The sequence below is a fragment of the Geotrypetes seraphini genome, chromosome 9 (genome assembly GCF_902459505.1).
Source record: "Geotrypetes seraphini chromosome 9, aGeoSer1.1, whole genome shotgun sequence".
Classification (NCBI taxonomy): Eukaryota; Metazoa; Chordata; class Amphibia; order Gymnophiona; family Dermophiidae; genus Geotrypetes; species Geotrypetes seraphini.
Window position 1 is genome coordinate 2,320,135 of NC_047092.1, and position 21,000 is coordinate 2,341,134.

The 21,000-nt window shown below is 43.4% G+C and overlaps 1 protein-coding gene across 3 annotated transcripts in view; it reads right to left on the reverse strand.

Annotated features, from left to right (window-relative positions):
* SEMA3A (semaphorin 3A) overlaps positions 1 to 21,000 on the reverse strand; it is a 314,404-nt gene that overhangs the window by 125,756 nt on the left and 167,648 nt on the right. Inside the window, exons 1-2 of one of the 3 annotated variants that reach the window (XM_033957571.1) lie at positions 8,061 to 8,526; positions 2,884 to 2,980 (exon numbers count right to left, since the gene is read on the reverse strand). In XM_033957571.1, the coding sequence (XP_033813462.1) occupies positions 2,884 to 2,980; positions 8,061 to 8,279 (316 nt within the window). In that variant the 5' untranslated portion in view covers positions 8,280 to 8,526. Of the gene's footprint in view, positions 1 to 2,883; positions 2,981 to 8,060; positions 8,527 to 21,000 lie in introns of those variants that run through there. The other 2 variants (XM_033957570.1, XM_033957569.1) reach the window with 2 other exon arrangements.

The window sequence follows — 21,000 nt, forward strand, 5'->3', positions numbered from 1 at the left end:
GAGGTGAAAGGTTTAGAGTAACACAGTCTGCATTCCGGCCTCTAAGACCCCGACATTTAGATTTTTAGGGGTCTTTTTGGTAAAAAGGTGTTAAATGCTAGTATACTGTATGCGTACCACAGCTTAAAATTGATTTTACAATGAAAGATGCTCAGATATCTTGTGGTAAGTCCCAAATCTGCAGGTTCTACCTGCATGCTAAAAAAGTTTTTTTAAAAAAAATTTTTTGTTGGAAAGGGCATATTTGGGTGGGTGGAGGGGAGGGCAAAGGGTACACATTTCTGCACCAATCCGCACATCTGCATTATCCCAGGCTAACTGGTTAGTATAAGATTACTTCTACTACAAAATCGGTATTGGTAAGTGTTCCTGCCGTAATTCCCTCTAAAAACCATAGTCTGTTATTGAGACAGGGAAGCCCAGTAGCCCACTGTGAGAACGGGCTACTGGACTTGATGGACCATTAGTCTGACCCGGTAAGGCTATTCTTAGGTTCAAAAAAAGTTCCTAAATCCTGAGCGTTATTTTGCCACCGTAGCTGAAAAGAGCGATATCTTATTTCGTTAAGTGTCAATTTGCAGAAATGAAATTCTGTTTTCAGATCATTGATTGAAACCCTATCCACGTCATTCTCTTCTTGGTTGGGCTGAGAACTTTTCAACACCCATTCGCAATGGTCCAATCACATGGTCATTAATGGAAAAAATAGAAAATCGGTCATTTGCCAGATGTGGTAAAAATGTCCTTAGCGTGCTTAAGGCAAACTAAGGCCACGTTTTATCCCATAGTCTTTGTTTTCTAAACTTTCCCAAAAAGCAATAGAGGAATTGTCTAGATTCTTCTAGATTTCTCTGAATTTATTGTAAGAGAGATTGTTTATATATTTTGGAGAAATTTGATAAATACTGGCATATTTGGAACGTTGCATATTTCTAAATTTATTGCCTAGTTTTATGAAAAAACCCTGATCCTTCAATCTTTTTTGCAGGAAATTTTTGCATGCAATAGTCTATGCAATTATAAACTGCCATAAAGCAGAATTATAAAAAGAAAATATTTAATACTGACTTCTTAAAGTAACATAGTAAATGACGGCAGACAAAGTCCTAAACGGTACATCCACCCAATTGATGCTGCTGGGTCAGACCAGTGGTCCATCGTACCCAGCAGTCCACTCACAAAGACCAGTGCTGTAAAATGAGTCCAGGCTCACCTGTGTACATCCCAGTTTAGCAGGAACTTGTCCAGCTTAGCCTTGAAACCCTGGAATGGTAGAAAACTGGAACGCTCTTCCGGAGTCTGTTATAGGGGAAAACACCCTCCAGGGATTCAAGACAAAGTTGGACAAGTTCCTGCTCAACTGGAACGTTCGCAGGTGAGGCTGGACTCATTTAGAGCACTGGTCTTAGACCTGGGGGCCGCCCCGTGAGTGGACTGCTGGGCACGATGGACCACTGGTCTGACCCAACGGCGGCAATTCTTATATTCTTATGTTCATACAACATGCACTTAAACTCTGGAATTTGTTGCCAGAGAATGTGTTATATCCCACCAAATCCTGAGGTGGGTTACAAATACTGAGTGGAGTGAAACTTCTAAGTCCCACTCACCATCAGACACCCCTGTCCCTACATTCATTCTCTCTGCAAGAAACTCCCCAACCCCTGTATATCCTTTCTGTATTAGAATATAAGCTCTTCTGAGCAGGAACCATTTAGTACAGATTAAGAGGCAAATTCTATAAAGGATGCCTAAAGTTGAACATCGTCAATGTCGACATCCAGCAACTTAAGCAACCAAATAGATTGAATGATAAACACAAGTAACGACTTTAACAAGCAATAATTAGGAGTCAGATAGCCAATGGCTGTACGCGATTCACAGAATAGGCGTGTACAATTTCATAGATGCACATCGGAAAAAGCTGTGCCTAATGGGATAGGCGTGGGCCTGGTTTTAATGTGGACGTCCATTTACAGAATCGTCTGGCGCTCAGCGTTCGTAAGCATTCTAAGATGTCTATATAGGCGTTGCAAAACCAGGTCTACTTTTGGGCATGAGTGAGGTGTGCGGGAGGCATCCACATCTAGGTGTAAAGAGTAGGACTCCTCTTTGATAATAATGGGAAAAGATGTTTAATAATGCATTACTCAATCAAAGCATATGAAAAAATATATATTGCATACTAAACCTCATTCCCAAAGTTTAAGAAAATAAGAAGAGAAACCCTACTCACAGTGGCTGTGGCTCAGAGCAAGTGGACATGTTTGACACACAATCTTGCCATCATTGTGACGTCATCAGTATTCACCTAGATGGCAGATTGCCACTAAAAAAATAGGAGTATGTGCTGGGCTGGGTTTGAACTCACAACCTTGGGAAGACCTGGGTTGGACAAGGATACTGAGCCTGATGGACCTTTGGTCTACACCACTTTTTATAATATTATTTCATAGTAAATGTTAAGAAAATGTTTGTTTCTTCGGGTCTTTACCTGCTGTCATCTACTATGTTACTATACCACCCAGGCTTTACAGATCCTAGTGGTTTACAAATTTATAAAATCACTTAAAAAACACGAGAAACAGAACTGCAATCAAAACAGGAAAAGATTCAAGCCAAAAAACAGTCATAACATTCAAGGAACAAGAAAAAATTTAGATACCAATATAAGGCCCCCTTTTTTCAAGCTGCGTTAGGGTCTTTTTTCGCTGCAGTAAAAGCTCTGATACTCATAGTGGATTGTTGATTCAAAAGAAAAGCCGCCTGAATGAAACTGAGTTGGCAGCTCTTATAGTAACAGAAGAAGCTCAGGAAGTCCAGAGTCAGAATTCAGGACAAGACTTTGGCTGCCGTGCGCCACATTCACTTGAAAGTACTCACCAATTAAGAGTGAAGCTGTCAGCAGTCTGGGGTCATAGGGGCTCTTCCCTCTGCCATTCTCCAAATGCGACTCGTGCAATTTAAAAAGCTTGTCCTGCTGATGGAAGAAGAGAAGGATGCATTGGTTTCAGGCAGACATCCACCTTACAATAGTCCTGAAGAACTCATCTTTTCTACACTCTATAAAATTAGATATTTGAGCCTCAAAGTGTTGGTTTGAATTCTGAAGGTAAATTGATGCATTTTAGTCAATTAAATTTGGAAAAAAAGGTGTCATTGCATGTAAAAATATGTGTCCTTCCCCCACCCACATAAGCAGGACCGACTTTTCTGAAAATTAAAAATGCAACTCAAGAGATTTTTGAACTGGTAGATAAAGATGACATGTTATTTCACCTTCCTCTCAGAAACACAACTAATATTTCACTGAATTAACCACAAAATCAGAAATGTGTAAGAAATGTGACGAAAGCAGTATTTTGCCCCTCTTGTAAGTAGATGCCAAAATTTTGCTATTTCCTTTGGACTCGGGAATTTAAATCCTTCTCCTGACATTGGCCAACTCTCCCTCTTTTTTCGTAAGAAGGTTGTTCCTTTTCTAAACACTCTCACAGATTAGGCATTAGCAGTAACAGTGGCAGATGTCGAACCGTTACCATCTGTTTACTCGAGTCAGTGGTTCAGTGGAGATGCTACATGATACCATATGGAGATGTTGTACTGGAGCTGAAGACGCTAGAGACAGCATTCATTGCCCCTAGGGGGAGGGAGTTCTGGTCATTCTGCAATGGCGACATCTACTGGCTGGATTTACTGCTCCTGATTGCAACATTGCACTTAGGGGCCTTGAGACATGGCATAAGGTAATGAAAGGTCACTTGGACACACAAAGTCAGAGGCGTGAAGAAAGTACAAGAGGTTTATTACAGCATGCTGGACTCTAGTGCAGTGAACAGCCTGCCTACTAGAGTGTTAGAATCAGGAAATGCATGGACTTTTATGCCCTTTTCACTAAACAAATGCAAACTAATACATGCAAAAACTACAATTTTCATTTGTTACTTCTATAACTTTTCTACAATTATTATTGGTCCTAAGCCAGCACTTATGATAGGTTCAGGGATACAACTTATAGTCCTATAAGGGAACTAGCTCATTTCTCTGCTTATCTAAATCTTACAGTTCTAAATGTTACATTTACAGAAGGGCAGGGTACATCATGGCTCAAACTCTTATCTATTTAGCTTACAATGTGGTAAGGTAGGGATATACATTTTAGGCAGATGAGGTCAGTAGATTGTATACTGTTTTCAGCTATGTAGGCCAGAGCAATATTTTAAACAACAGTTAACCATTTCATGACCCTACAGTAACACATCACCAGGTGATTGCCAATTAAGGCTCATCTCCGCTTTCAAGTCAGCTGAAAGGAGATCATAATGAGTTGAATTATTTTGCAACAGAAGGGAAGCATATCAAGTGCAATAAATAAAGTAGGGATGTGTTTCAATAAAAACTTTTCATTGCAATCAGTGGCATAGTAAGGGAGGTGAGTGGCAGAAAGTCTTGGGTGCCAGCATCACTTCGCCCCCCCCCCCATGTCACGCTCACACCCTCCCTCCTCATACCTCTTTAACTCTTCACCAGGGCAAGACTCCTGCTTGCACCGGTCTGGCTCCCCTCTGAAATCACTTCCTGGTTGTGGTGCCAGGAAGTGACATCAGAGGGAAAACCAGCACCAGCGTGAGCAGTAGGCTGATGGAGCTGCTCTCGCTGGTGAAGATTTAAAGAGGTGCAGGGAAGGGAGAACATGAGTGTGGGGTGGGGGTGGGAAGGAGAGGAGAGGAGAGGAGGGGGTGGGGGCACCACCTGCTCTCTGTGTGCCACTGATTCACAATTAAATGCATATTATTTGTTTCTTTATTTCCTGGTGACTCTGGGCAAGTCACTTACTACTCTACTGCCCCAAGTACAAATCTGTAAACCGCTTTGATTGTAACCACAGTAAGGCAGTATATCAAGTCCCTCCCCCTTTCTCATCCCTTCACCAAAGGACTAATCATCCTCCCTCCCTCCCAATCTCTCCCTTTCTTTTCCTTCCCTCCCTCTTCTCTTTCCCCAGGTTCATTATTTCTTCCTTTCCAGCAACCCATTATTTCTCTTTACCTCCCTCCTTTTGTCCAGCACTTCTTCCACCCTCTCCTCCCACCCCCATGAGCAATGCCACAAACTTCATTGTCAGAGTCACCAAGATCTTGTGGCTGCTGGAGCTCACTGCCTCAGTCATATCTTCCATTGACACCCCTCCAGTTCTGGTTATGGGTCTGCAGCTTCTGCCCCACTCCCCACCTTGAGTTCAACATCTACTCTCCCCCCCAATCCCCCCAGTCAGTCTACCATAAAGGTGGTCTTCTGTTGATCCTTGGACGTGGCAGTATTTCACATATACTGCCTGTGGCTTGCTCTGAACTTTTCCCTCTGGTCCATCCCACCACCTCTGACATCACTTCCTGTTTCTGACTGAGCAGGATGAGTCAGAGGGAAAGCTTTGAAGAAAGCTGAAGACAGCAAATATAATAATAATAATAATAATAACAGTTTATATACCTCAGGACCATGAAGTTATATGCGGTTTACAAAGATTAAAAGAAGGTACAAGTTGAATGAACTTAACAGAGGTTTACAGGGATTAAAAGATGGTACACTGACAAGGATGAACACTTTAAGGTAGAGTGGTGTGGGGGTGGGTGATGTTGAATCATTGATGGGGGGAAGATGTCAGATGGTGCTGAAGACTGCAGTTGGGAGTGGAAGATTGCAGAAGAGATGTTTGGAAAAGACAGGAGACACTGCAACGTGATTAATGATTTTAATCTCAATGAATAATTAATGCACTAATTGCAACATTAATTGTGATTAAAAAGCAGCCCTAAAATAAGAGACATTTTGGATTTAGCTCCCACCTTTCTTCAGTAGTTCAAGTCGAGCTACATTTGGGTTCAATAGACATTCTCCTATCCCTGGAAGGTTTAAAATCAAAGGATCCCTTTTACTGAACCACTTTAAATCCTAACAAGTGGGGAAAAAAGGCTTACCACCAAATTCGTTAAAGCATTTTGCACCAATTTGCTTATCGGGAAAGGGCAGAGACCATTTTTGCATTAGTGTGCATTAAGGGCCCGATTCTAGTGCGACTATAAAAGCTAGGGATGATGGAGAGAATCACGCTAGGCACCGCCTAAGTAACGTTAGGCCAGGGTTTCCTTCACCTAAATATCTTTGCCCAATTCAAAAAGAGGCATCTTCCCCCTAAGCACCCCCACATTTAGGTAGGCGTTTGCATTAGGAGTTACAGGGAAATACTTTTAAAACCAATAGGAGGAATTTTTTTTTCACTCAGAGAATAGTTAAGCTCTGGAGGATGTAGCTGGTTTTCAGAAAGGTTTGGACAAGTTCCTGGAGGAAAAGTCCATCGTCCATTATTGAGAAAGACACGGGGGAAGCCACTGCTTGCCCTGGATCGGTAGCATGGAATGTTGCTCCTCTTTGGGATTCTAGAATCTTGTTACTCTCTGGGATTCCGGAATCTTGTTATTCTTTGGGATTCTAGAATCTTGTTACTCTCTGGGATTCCGGAATCTTGTTATTCTTTGGGATTCTAGAATCTTGTTACTCTCTGGGATTCCGGAATCTTGTTATTCTTTGGGATTCTAGAATCTTGTTACTCTCTGGGATTCCGGAATCTTTCTATTCTTTGAGATTCTGAATGGAATGTTGCTCCTCTTTGGGATTCTAGAATCTTGTTACTCTCTGGGATTCCGGAATCTTCCTATTCTTTGAGATTCTGAATGGAATGTTGCTCCTCTTTGGGATTCTAGAATCTTGTTACTCTCTGGGATTCCGGAATCTTGTTATTCTTTGGGATTCTAGAATCTTGTTACTCTCTGGGATTCCGGAATCTTGTTATTCTTTGGGATTCTAGAATCTTGTTACTCTCTGGGATTCCGGAATCTTGCTATTCCTTGAGATTCTGTATGGAATGTTGCTCCTCTTTGGGTTTTGACCAAGTACTAGTGACCTGAAATGGCCACCGTGAGAACGGGCTACTGGGCTTGATGGACCATTGGTCTGACCCAGTAGGGCTGTTCTTATGCTCATCTTGCAAAACACTCGTAAACGGGGGGCGCTGTGGAGCCCGACTAGGATGGTCGTGGGTTAGATCAGCTCCAGCAGCCCTACCTACTATTTTCCTCATCTGAGCTAAATTTCTGCTTCTTCATTCATCATTTTCAGCAGAATCTATTCTTTACATGATGGCTTCAACAAAAGTTGGAAAACGTCACAAACCTGAGCCCTTATCACCTGCTAAATCTGCTCAGGAAAAATCTGACAAGCCGGAGGCTCCCTCCATGCTGGATATATGGGAGGCAATTCGTTCTCTTCAAGATATTATGACAGACACGAAGGATGCCTTAACAGAGATGAAAGATGAACTCATAACTATACACTCGGACATCTCTGCATTCAAAACCAAGCTTGCTGATCTGGAAATCAAATCTGCCACAGCTGATGCCAATATCAAGGCCCTGCAGACGCATGTTAAGCGCTCTCTTCTCATCGAGCGGGAACTCGAGGATGCGAGCAACCGCTCGCGTCGGAACAACGTGCGGCTGCTTGGAGTGCCGGAAAATCGGGAGGGCACTAATATGCTGGCCTTCCTTGAAACATTCATTCCTTCTATTTTGGACATTAAATTCACGAAGGACTTCGAGATTGAGAGAGCCCATCGCACCCCTTCAACCCGGCAACCGCGTGATCAGCGACCTCGGCCGATCATATTCAAAGTGCTCCGGTACCAGCAGGTACTGGAGATCATGCAAAAAGCCCGTTCACTCGCTCCTGTTACCTTCGAGGGCAATAAGATACTGTTCCTGCCCGACCTACACAAGAACACTGTGAAATCAAGACAGCAACTCTTGGCTCTACGTCCTCAATTAAAAAAGATGGGTGCCCGTTTCGGAATCTACTACCCTGCCAGAATGCGTGTCACCTACAACAATCAGACCCGTGACTTTACCGATCCGGATCTGCTGGCATCTTACATAGAAGAAAAATCCCCGACTTCCATCGATGCTGTGTGACTATGACTGCCTTTACACATTCACACATGGACTTACCTGCCTCTCCGGATAGCCCCTCGTGGATTCCTCTGACTCCATCTTGTTTCCGATGGTAGTTGCGGCCTGCACTCCAGGCTCACAAGCCTCCGTGAAATATTTTGAATGACTCAATATTTTGCTCCTCCGATGTTTCTGATCCGTCTCTCTACTTCTATCTGTTTTTCTTCTGCATATTTGCATCCTTTTCTCACCCCCTTTTCTCTTCCTTGCCTCCATTTTACCTTCTGCGCTCCTCTGCACTCAAGATAGCCCGCAGCATGACTTGTTGCCTCGCCGGACTCTCTGACTAATTTTTCCGACGCCTGTTTACTTCCCCTGCTAGATGACTCATTCATTATATAACTGACTTTCCCCTGCTATAGCCTTTAATTGCTATATTTACTTTCCTTATCTATCTCCCTTCAAGGTCCACTGCACCTCAATTAGGCTCTCTCACACCCAACCCTCTATGACTCAAACCCTTGGTTTTTTTTTTTTTCTTCTAGCTTTATTTCCTCTGCTACTCTCTAGCCCCTTTCATTGAATATTATTATGATATGCCTTCTACTTATCTCTATCTCTCTGCTGAATTTTTTTTTTTTTTTTTTTTTTTTGTTCTTTTTACTAGTACCCTTGCAATGCCAATTTGAATTATTTTTCATTCTTACAGCTCTCAGATGATGGTTGCCAACAGTTCGGACTTAGGCTGCCGTGTTTAGCTTTTTACCCCCGGCTGCCTAGCTGACTTAACAGTCTCCCCAGTTTTTTGTTGCTGCTTTTGCAGCTTTCTCATTGACATTTGTTTTAAGTGCCTCCATCTCTCTTTCTTTTTTTTTCTACTCCTTGTTCATGAATGCATTTTTCACTTGAATGGTTCATATTCTTTTTTCTACTTTCATGGTGTACCCTCTCCATATATATAACCTTGTATTTCCCGTCATTTAATTATTGTTGCCTGATTGCACATGTCATGAATCCTTTTGATATTTTGCCATGCCTTTAACATTTACTTCTCTCAACGTCAAGGGTCTTAATAATTGTATAAAAAAACGCAAAATAATCTCCTATTTGCAGGATGCTAATTCAGATATTGTTTTCTTACAGGAAACGCATCTATCAGAATCTGAATCCCTTAAATTCACCCTGAAAGGCTATTCGCCACCATTATACTCTCCTGCACTCAATGGTAAAAATGGAGTCATAACTTTTATACGTCAAAATCCAGCCATTTCCATTGACTTCTGTTCTCATGACATGAATGGACGCTGGGTTAGTACTAAGCTTACCATCTCGCAACAACCCGTCCGCATTATCAATTTATATGCTCCTAACACTGACCAACCAGATTTCTTTACCAATTTGGCCACTCACATCCTTCTAGACCCTACTACCCCTGTTATTATAGGGGGTGACTTTAATCTCATCCTTGATGTGAATAAAGATAGGAAATCCCATGCAACATACAAAAAGACCCGGTCTTGGTTCACTTTACATGACATCATTTCACAGTTACAACTCATTGACCCGTGGAGACTTCACCACCCTGATGCTGACCGTTATACTTTTTTCTCGACCCCCCACTCCACCTACTCTCGCATTGACTATTTCCTTACTAGCTCCTCTCTTGTTGACCATCTCTCCTCCTCCACCATTGGAGATATTGCCATCTCAGACCACGCTGCCATCTCCTTGACTTGCAATCACTTTACTCTCTCGCCCAAATCCAAACAATGGAGATTCAATTCTTCTCTACTTACGGAACCTGATTTCGTCTCCTCCATCTCTGATGCCATACATGAATTCTTTGCCACTAATCTACCTGCTCAAACCTCTTGGACTAATACATGGGATACTTTTAAGGCCTATATCCGGGGAGTCATCATCCAATATTCCTCTCGTCTCCATTCTGTCAGAAAAGAACGAATCAAGGACCTAGAGCAACGTATTCACGTTGCAGAAGCCAAACATGCATCTGACATATCTAATATTCCCATTCTAACGGACCTTCGTAAACTTCGTTTCGAATACAATTCTTTACTTAGTACTGCTGCAGCCAGATCAGTGTTCGTTCAAGCATCTACATACCATGCGGAAAATAATAAGACCGGCCACTTGCTAGCAAATCTCTTAAAAAAATCTTCCAACCAAACTTCTATCCCTTCGATCAAAGACCCATCCGGTGCTCTTCTCACTGGGACCTCTGCGGTATCATTTCAATTCCTCTCCTTCTACCAGTCATTATATTCATCTGATTCCTCTTACTCGACCTCCTTGGCAGATTCCTTCCTAACCATGCCTCATCCGACGGTTTCTTCATCTGACTTACCTCTTCTTGACAAGGCATTCACAGCACAGGAGCTCTTGGAAGCAATTACTTCTCTAGCTCCCAAGAAATCCCCGGGACCAGATGGACTGACCACGGAATTCTATAAAGCTTTCCTACAGACATTATTACCTCACATGCTAGCCTTCTTTCATCATCTTTGTGCCCATGGTACTGCTACCGGCTCTTTTACCGAAGCTACACTGATTGTTTTCCCTAAACCGGGGAAAGACCCTCAGGACGTTAAAAACTACCGCCCTATTTCCCTCATTAACGTTGATGCCAAGATTTTCGCAAAAATCCTGGCCTCTCGAATGCAATCTGTTCTTTGCTATTTGATTAGCCCTGACCAATCTGGATTCCTTCATGACCGCTACTCATCGAATAATACTCGCCTATTTTCCCACATTCTTCATCATACTGACACCAACCCCGATAGGCTCCTTATTATGGCATTAGATGCCGAAAAGGCCTTCGACCGTGTTGAATGGCCCTTCCTCTTTCACACGCTCTCTTGGTTCGGCTTTCCCGAACCATTCATTCGAATGGTCAGAACCCTCTACTCCCACCCCCTAACCAAAATCATGATTAATGGACATTTAACTTCATCTTTTTCCCCTTCGCGGGGTACCCGACAGGGATGTCCTCTTTCTCCTCTTCTCTTTAATCTTGCACTTGAACCTCTTCTTTTAGCCATTCGGAAAGACTCTTCTATTCAGGGATTCCAACATGACTCTTTCTCTGCTAAACTTTCTGCTTATGCAGATGATATTCTACTTTATGTCACCCCGGAATCTTTATCCTCGGTTCTGTCCCAGATTCGCCACTACTCAGCTATCTCCGGCTATAAGCTAAATATTTCTAAGTCTGAAATTATGCCATTAAATTGTATAGATGTGCAGATGGAGGTCACTGGACAAGGATTTCTTTGGTCCCCCCAAAAAATAAAATATCTTGGAATCTTTTTTGGTCCCTCTCTGGATTCCACTTTACAATTTAACACCGAACATCTTATCTCTACCATTACTACATGTACGCGCAAATGGTCTCCGCTCAACCTCACTTGGTTTGGCCGTCTCTCTACCATTAGGATGATGATCGTCCCTAAACTAAACTATGTTCTCAGCATGCTTCCCATACTCCTTCCTCACAATGTTTACGCCCGTATGGAGAAACTCCTTGTGGATTTTCTTTGGCAGGGAAAACAACCCAGAATTGCGCTTAAAAAATTGAAATCCCCTCGTGACTGTGGGGGTGTTAATTTTCCTTGCTTCAGAAGCTACCACATGGCCTTCTTAATGTCGCAGGGCTCTCTTTGGCAGGAATCTAATCCGACGTCCGTCAATCCCAACTGGCTACAACTCGAATTCATCTTGACGGATCCTTTTTCTCTTAAACATGTCCCTTGTATGCCTCTAACTTCTTATATAAAAGCTAATCCCATCCTTCTGAGTACATGGTCGGCGATTTGCTACGTTGATTCTATTTCCCCTCATAAATGGGCAGAATCTTCGTCAGCTCCGGTCTGGAACAATCCTCGGATCACAATTAATAGGGAGATGGTGGCGTGGAAGAGATGGCAACAGCAGGGAATTTTGTATATTCATCATCTTCTCCAGAATGACCAATGGCTCTCTTTTTCCGATCTCATGGTCAAATACCACATCCCTCAATCTCAATACTTCCTCTGGATTCAGCTTCATCATAGCCTCAAATCTGCCTTTCCGTCTCCCACCTCTCTTGCTGATCCTCCTGACTTACCTAATCTTTTTCTTACCTACTCCACTATGAAAGGTCAGACATCTAAGTGGTATAAGTATATCCAATCTCACACCACTACACCTCCCCATGATACCATAGCCAAATGGGATGCCTCATTGCATACATCATTCACCGAACAATCGTGGCTAATCATGTGGCCTAAATTACTGAAGTCACTTCGATCAGCCTCACACGTACAAACAGCTATATTCCTGTACCATAGGGCTTTTTGGACTCCCGCGAAATCAGCCAAAATAAACCGGTCATACAATGGTTGTTGCTGGACCTGTAAATCATCTGATGGCTCCTTATTTCATATGCTCTACTCCTGTACATATGTCTCATCTTTCTGGTCGAATGTATGGTCTACAATTGCCCGTATCTTGCAAATTACCGATGCGTTTTCCTTTGACTTATTGTTCAATGGCTCTTCGATACTCTCTTCCCCTTTATCCATTACTCATGAACGGTTGTTAATTATACTTTTATTCACTGCTCTCTCCACTATTCTCCACAATTGGAAAGATTCCACTAAATTACATGTCAATCAATGGTGGAACTCAATTTGTCTCCTCGTGAAATATGAATGTCATTTTGCTGAACGCAATAATTCCATGTCCTCTTATGCAAAAATTTGGTCCCCATTGCTTGAATATTGTAAATCAGACCCTTGACTACTGCACTCATTAGTATAATTTGTATCTTGCCTCACCCTTAGTCTTTTCATTTCAGGCACCTCTCTGGTTTTACCATGTTTCATTTAATATTGTTTATGTCAATTTCTTTATTTTATGCTTGGATCATTTAAACTGATTACTCTGGTACATTGTTAGAACTTGCACCTATTATGTCTTATTTCCTTTTCCTGAACTAATGTCTTCTCAACTTCTATTTTATTTCTGATGCATTCAATCATCTATGACTATTATTCCACTGTGGATGCACTTCACATTTGTTAATGACATTGTTATAATGTGCTCCTTGTTGGAGCACGCATATTGTTGGCTTTGTATTTCATCTTTTATAAAATCAATAAAACTTTTTGAACTAAAAAAAAAAAAAAAAAACACTCGTAAACCACGTTACTTGCTATCCAAGGTTTGACTGTACTTGTACATAGGCAAAGCATTTTGAGTAGAGTTGAAGAACTGCAGAAAGGTGGTAGACAATAGAGAATGACACGGTGGCGGTTTACCCGCGGCCACCGCATTTTAGCCGTGGGTCACCCGCCGAAAACGGGGAAGAAAACTAGCAGTCGCTGCGGCGACGGGGACAAGGCCATTCACCGCCCGCGGGGCGGTGAATGGTCTTGTCCCCGCAGTGAGGCATGAAGGATTGCGCGGTCCCCGCAGCTCACACCTGCCTGCCCAATCGATTCTAGTGTTTAGCCAGCTCTCTCCCTTCTCCTCACCTTAGTTTGTAGATTTTCTTTTTCGGCGACCCGCACGCTATCAGAGAGCCGCGCACCCGCTGCTGCTCAGTTTCGATCTTCTGCTCTGACGCAACCGGAAACAGGAAGTTGCAGAAGAGCAGAAGATTGAACACTGAGCAGCCGCGCGTGCGCGGCTCTTTGGGAAAGCGTGCAGGTCGCCGAAAAAGAAAACCTATAAACTAAGGTGAGGAGAAGGGAGAGAGCTGGCTAAACACTAGGATCGATTGGGCAGGCAGGTAGTGGCTGCGGGGACCGTGCGATCGCTAGTGTTCCCGGCTCAAATTGGAAGGAGGGAGTGAAAGGGAAAAGGATTCTGGGCCAAGGGGATGAAGTCGGAAAGAAAAACCCACAGCAGGAAAGAAAGGGAAGGACTGGCAGGTGAGCCAGATGCTAGAAGCAGTGGGGGGGGGGAAGAAAGAGGGAAAAAAGCTAGATGGGGTTGAAAAGAAGAGACACACTGGTATGGAAGAGGAAGATAGGGGAAATCTGGACACAGGAAGGTAACAGAAAGAGGGGAAATTATGTGCATGGGGCATAGGGACAGAGACATAAAGGGGACATGCCATGGGGATGGTATATGGACACAGGGGGGGCAATGACAGATACATAGGGGAGATATTAGAAATGGAGAAAATAGGAGCACAGAAGCGAGATGGTTTGTGGGGATGGGACAGGGACCGAGCTTGCAGGCTCCAGTGGCTTGCACAAATTACATTGTAACGTGCCATGAAAATAAGAGGAAGGAAGGTAGATAGGCCACGCGAGAGGAGCTGAAGGGTAGTAGAAAGGAACAGATGGTAAAGGAGGGAGGGAAGGGTGGTGGTGGAAAGGAATAGAACAGACATTGAAGGAGGGTGGAGAGGAACAGACCCTCAAGGGAAATGTGGAAGACAGAGTGGGAAGAAGACAGATGCCACACTATGCGGGAGCGGAGGGAAGAAGATGGGTGCTAGACCAATTGGGGGGGGGGTTAAGGGAGAGGCACAGTAACAGCAAATGGAAGACGTAGAGAGAAGACACACAGTGGATGGAAGGAATTCAATGAGAAGATGTGGAAAGCAGAAACCAGACAACAAAGGTAGAAAAAAAAATTATATTTATTTATTTATTTTTTGCTTTAGGATAAAGTAGTATATTAGTTGTGTTGATAAAAATGTATAAACAAAGCCCTGCCAGCTGAACATCTCTTTCTCTAGTTCAGCAGCAGGAACTTTGATTTATAAGAAAGGAATAAGCTAAATATTACAGTACTAAGGCTTATATGGATGCTGCGGGGACGGTGACGGGGCGGTGAATGGGATGGAAGTGGCGGTGACGGGGCGGTGAAAGGGATGGCAGTGGCGGTGACGGGGCGGTGAAAGGGATGGCGGTGACGGTGACGGGGCGGTGAAGGGAACGGCGGTGACGGGGCGGTGCAGAGGATGGTGGGCCGGTGACGGGGCGGTGACGGGGACAGATTTTTTCCCCGTGTCATTGTCTAATAGACAAGTCCCACCTCCTTTCCTTTCCCTTCACAGTCCCTTTCTTGAGTCATATTATGCAGATGTTCCTGAAAAGATTTTGTGAAAGAGTGAAGAGTGAGACAAAATGAATCATCAGGAAAAAGAAATGTCTGAAATATACAGGAATAACCACATTATGGCAGAAGCACTAATTCTTAATTTGAATGTCAGGACACCCTCCATTGAGATGAAAGATCGTAATCTATTTGTTATCAAATGCCATCAGGGCATTGAGCTATTCGTTCAGGATACTGACAAAATCATCAGTGTAAAACGCTGTGCTTCCAAGCGTCCAATATCGCCTCACGTTTTGTTTGGATTAACCCAAAGGGGAGCAGTGAGGACGGAGCTTCTATTCAATGCCTCTCTGTTCTCCTAGTTATTAACGGCAATGCAGATGCCTTCGCCATAAAATTTAACAGTATGCCATTAGTCTCAACTCTCTTTTTTAATTATGTTTGAAAAGAAAAAAAAAATCTGGTTTCCTGCTTCTAATGGCTCAACAGCTATGACTATAAATTCTCAGGTTACACTTCATGGGCTTCAGAATCCAAGATCACGGCTGCTACCTTTGTGTTATGGATTCCCTAGGTGGATTGTGTCTCAATGAATTCAGAAAATGGATGAAGCCAGTGGGGTTGATGTTGATGTAGATAATAGTAAGATGGTCAATCTGTAACTTTATAAGTAATTTGATGAGCTGCAGGGTAACAGAAGAGCAATTGGTTGGTTGGTAGATGAATTTTTGATGAATTTACTGATCTGAAGACTAGCTGAGTTTGCTATTTGTATGTACAAAGGAGTGCTGAAAAATTCTCAGCCTAACCAACCGACTTCCTAAATGATTTTGCCACTGTAGCTGAAAAGAGTATTATTTTGTTAAATGCCAATTAGCAGAAACCAAATTCTCTGTTCTGACATTGTTTCAGATCATTGATTGAACCATATCCACGTCATTCTCTTCTTGGTTGGGCTGAGAACCTCATATCTGTGTCTATTTGAGGGATTTTTTGTACACTGCTTTGGCTGATTTCTTCAGGACTGAGATCGGCTTTAGAGACAATGATGAGTAAAGTAATACAGTATAATCCCGTTATACCGAACTCGCTTATAACGGAACCTCGCATATAGCGGAGGAGCACCATTATAAACATACAGAATATCATCAGATATAGGGGACTCGCATATAACGGACTACTGAATACAATGAGAGGCTAGAGAAACTGGGCCTCTTCTCCCTTGTGAAGAGGAGACTGAGAGGGGACATGATCGAAACATTCAAGATATTGAAGGGAATTGACTTAGTAGAGAAAGAGAGATTGTTCACCCTCTCCGAGGTGAAGAGAACCAGAGGGCACTCGCTAAAGTTAAAACATAAGGAAGTTCTTCTTCACCCAGAGCGGTAGAAATCTGAAACGCTCTTCCCGGAGGCTGTTATAGGGTAAAGAACCCTTCAGGGATTCAAGAAACGGTTGGATAAGTTCCCATGGGGAGGGGGAAAAATTTGTTCCTATGTCATTCTCTAATGGGCACGAGAAGCGTCATGAATTTATTTATTTATTTAAAAATTTATATACCGCATAAAAACTATGCAGTTTACAAAATTACATGCATACATATTAAAAATACTAGAATATGTTTCGACACAACAAACACAATAAAACATTAACTAACAGTATCATTATTAAAACCTTTTTTCAAATTCATCCAACAAGATGGAAAGACAAAATCCCATAAAAGCATTTACAGGACGGTAAGGCTTCAGCAGCAAATAGCATTAGTCCATGAAGGCATTAACAAATAATTGTGTTTTCAACATTTTCTTATCACAAAATCGCAGAATATCAGGCAGCGCGTTCCAAAGCTTGGCCCCAATCTTAACATGAGAGACTGACATCTTACCCTCCAAATTCAACTTCATGCCATTTTCTGGGTTGATAGATTTCAAAAAACTCCTTTAGTGCCCTTGGGGAAACGTGATACAAAGTTTGCCGTATGATTGAGAGAATCTTAAACTGGACTCTCTGCTGCATAGGCAACCAGTGCAGTTGTTTCGACACTGGGGTTATATGAGTCCTTCTTGAAACCCCAGTAAACAATCTTGCGGCAGAGTTAACTAACATCTGCATTGCCCTCATCTTCACTTTAGCAACTCCCAAATAAACACTTGTATACTTAATTTCATTAAGATAAGTCAGGAACACTCATATCCATTACAGTAAGAGTTTACCAAAGAAAGTTTAAGTGGGCCAGATAAAACTTCCAGCAACAAAAAGAGAAAAACAGAAAAATTAGTTATTAGGAATACCACAGAGGAAAATGCATATATAAGGACAATGACAGGGCATGAATAAATGTAACTCTTTCCATATTACATATATGCTATACTTAATGTGACCATTGTCCCCACGAACAGCTTCGGGACGCCAAAATGTCCCGTTTTCAAAGACAGCATCCCGAAGCTGTGCGTGGGGACAACGGGACAGGCAATCAAGGGGAATGGGCTCTCTCCCTGCTTCCCCACCCGCCCAGAAAGGAAGATCCAGGCGCCGGCCCACAAGTCTTCTCCCCAACGTCAATTCTGACGTCGGAGAGGAAGTTCCAGGCCAGCCAATCGCTGCCTGGGTTGCCCAGAATTCCTCTCTGAGGTCAGAATTGACGTCGGGGAGAAGGCATATCTTCCTTTCCTGCAGTTGCGGCAGCAGCGGCGGGCGAGGGTTGTTGTGATCAGAAGAATCAGCGGTAGGCCAGGCTTCAGCGCTGGAGAAGAGAGGCAGACAGACAGGCTGGCTGGCTTTGGCGCAGTAGGGAGGGAGGCAGGCAGGCTGGCTTCGGGGGAGGAGTGGGATAAAGGCTGGAAGACAGTTAGGGGGACATAGAAGGAGGGAGGGAGGAAGGAAGGAAGGAAGGAGAGAGAGGCAGAGAAGGGAGTTGTAAGCAGAAGATAGACTAGAGAGAGAAAGGCCTGGACTAAAAGGGAAAGACAGGAGGCAGATGCTGGACTATGGGAGGTGCAAACAGAGGGGGGAGAGAGATGCAAGCTCATAACAGAGAAGGGAGAGAGAGGGAGACCTGGAACAAAGGTACAAAGGAGAACTGACACTGGATCTGGGGAGGGTAACAGAGGGAAAAGAGAGAGAGAGAAGTGGACCCAAAGGGGATGGGGCTGGATTGTGAAAGAAATGTTGGATGAGAAAGAAAGAAAGAAATATTGGATGCACAGTTAGAAGGAAGTGCAACCAGAAACTCATGAAATCACCAGACAACAAAGGTAGGAAAAATTATTTTATTTTCAGTTTAGTGATCAAAATGTGTCAGTTTTGAGAATTTATATCTGCTGTCTATATTTTGCACTATATTTGTCTCTTTTTCTGTAGTTACTGAGGTGACGTATATTTTAAAGTCATCTGCCTTGACATGTTTGGAAAAAACCCAAAACTCGTAAATGATAATTAACATTTTTAGGATAAATTGTCTTTAGGTATTATTAGTTCTTAGTTATAGACTCATTTATACGATAGATATATGTGTTGTGAGAGATACATTGGTTCCTCAGTAGCTGTGCTAGAGGGGGAGTGTTAGGATTCAAGTTGTCTGTGAATTTTGAGGGATAACAAGCGATACAGGTATGTAGTGCTAACTTAAAATGGAGGACAGGGAAAAGTTTATCTCCCTAAGATGGCTGACAGGCCAGAGGTATTTGGGCATGCCTAGTTGGTTCTCTCAAAAACAAGGCTCACCTTTGCTTATTATTTTTAAGCCACAGTGTTTAAATTGGACCTAGGTGAGTTAACATGCATTTACTTATAAGATTTCTATCTATAGAGAGAGACTTAGAATTTATTGGTAAGTAATATCCCAATCTACACGCATATGGTTGATGGTTTAGACAGCTACTCTGTTATGTTTGGGGGGGGGGGGGGGGGCATTCCATAGTGTATTTTACTGTAGGATCAACGTGTCACACACTTTCAAAGTAAAAGCCTTCACTGGTGGTCAAAGGCCTGTTAAAACGGATTAACAGACAACCAGTCTCTTTGTGTGGAAGTTGTTCTTTCTTGCTAGACATATGGAATACCTCTTGCTCGACAAAGATATATTGTTACAGAAGTTCTTAAACTCCTTGAGACATGCCGAAATGTCTAATCTCAAAGAAAGAAAGCTTGTGGGTCAGGACCACCGTGTGCATCATTTTGTTTTGGCAAATTCCACTCACTTTCTAATTAAAATGTTCAGGAAACAAAAACAGAAACATATAGGTCTGTTATGATTTGGTTTAGTTACTGAAACTAGCGACCTGGCCTAAGGTTACAACTGAGCTCAGCTTTAGATCTTCACGTACTTAGGGTTACCAGATTTACCCGGACGGCTTTTTTCAGAACCCGGCACTTTGTCCGGGTTTTGAAAAGCTGTTGAGATCGGGGCCGAACCTGGAGTGCATCTGCGCATGCGTAGATGCACCGCGGTGATGTCACAGACATGTGCACGCCATCAATCACCTCGCATCTGCGCATGCGCAAATGCACTCCAGACTCGGTGGGGTTGGAGTTGGGAGCGGAACATGGCAGGGCCAGGGCATAATAGGGTGGGGCCTCACATCCCCTTTTTCCACCATGTGCTGCCTCAGGCACTGTTTTTTTTTTGCAATGTGTGCTGAGATTTGGGACTAAAGGGCCCTTTTACTAAGTTGCATTAAGACAGCGTATCACGGGTGTGCCGCGTGACGCTGGGGAGCAGGAGAGGCGCCAGTGCCGGCTGACTGCCCACAGGATGTGCCTCTCGCCCTTCTCCTCTTCCTTGGCATCTCTCCTCCTCTCCTCTTTTCCTGCAGCCCACACTGGCGGCTCAGGTCCCCGTCTGGAGGGCCTCCACACATGTTGATGGGATGATGTCACGCGCACACATGACATCATCGTGTCAACGTCAGCGCACTTCCGGGTGCCCTTGGGCCGTGGCCGTCAGTTTAGTGTGCCGCGGCTCGCAAAGTTTGTGAGACTCTGCATTAAGAGATAACACAGCAAAATGATCGATTTTTGCCATCTGCACCATCAAACATCTTAAATCCTATTTTCCATATTTTTCAGTGCCATGAATTCTAAATCCTGAGAATAAGTTCTTTCACCAAGAAGAAGCTTCGGTTTGAATTTGCCAACCATGCACTATTGTGTTTTGTAATCTGCCGTGGAATGGCGTCAGACATGGAGAGTGGGCATTCCTTTGCTCACCACTTAGCGTCATCTACATTATCGCGTGTTAAGTGGTTAATACATAGATTATGTGGGAGCTCTTAGGGCTGATTCTAAAAACGCCGCCAGTAGGCGCCCTAACGTCATCTAACTTAATTGGGCTTTATTGGCACACTAATTGGATGTGCCAATTAGAAACCAATTATAACTCAATTTAAGAAAAATGGAGGGGCCTCCAAAAAGTCCACCGTTATCCTGCCTACAGGCACCTTATGATGTGGCGTTAGGTGCCTCTGCAGGTGTGATTCTCGTGAAAGGAAGGTGCCGGAAGTGTGGTCCTTGAAAACCCTGGCCTCAGAGGTGACATGATACCGACTTACAAGATATAGAGAAGGTGGAGAGGGACAGGTTCTTCAGCGTACTAGGGTCTACAAAAACAAGAGGGCACTCAGAGAAATTGAAAGGGGACAGATTTAGAACCAATGCTAGAAAATTATTCTTCACTCTTCTGCTTAAGGAATGTCTCCCTATATCCTGATTAGAAATCACACAAACTTCTTTAAAAAAATCATTAAATGCTCCCCACCCCCACCCCCCTTCCCCGTACCTGAAATCATTGGCCGGACAGACGGGTGCCAAGAATGGGGCTGGATTGGCCCAGGCAGCTGAAACCCCGCCCACAGGAGGAGCCTATTCTGATTGGCCCAGGCGCCTCAGGCCCCACCTGTAGGCGGGGTTTCTTCCGCCTGGGCCA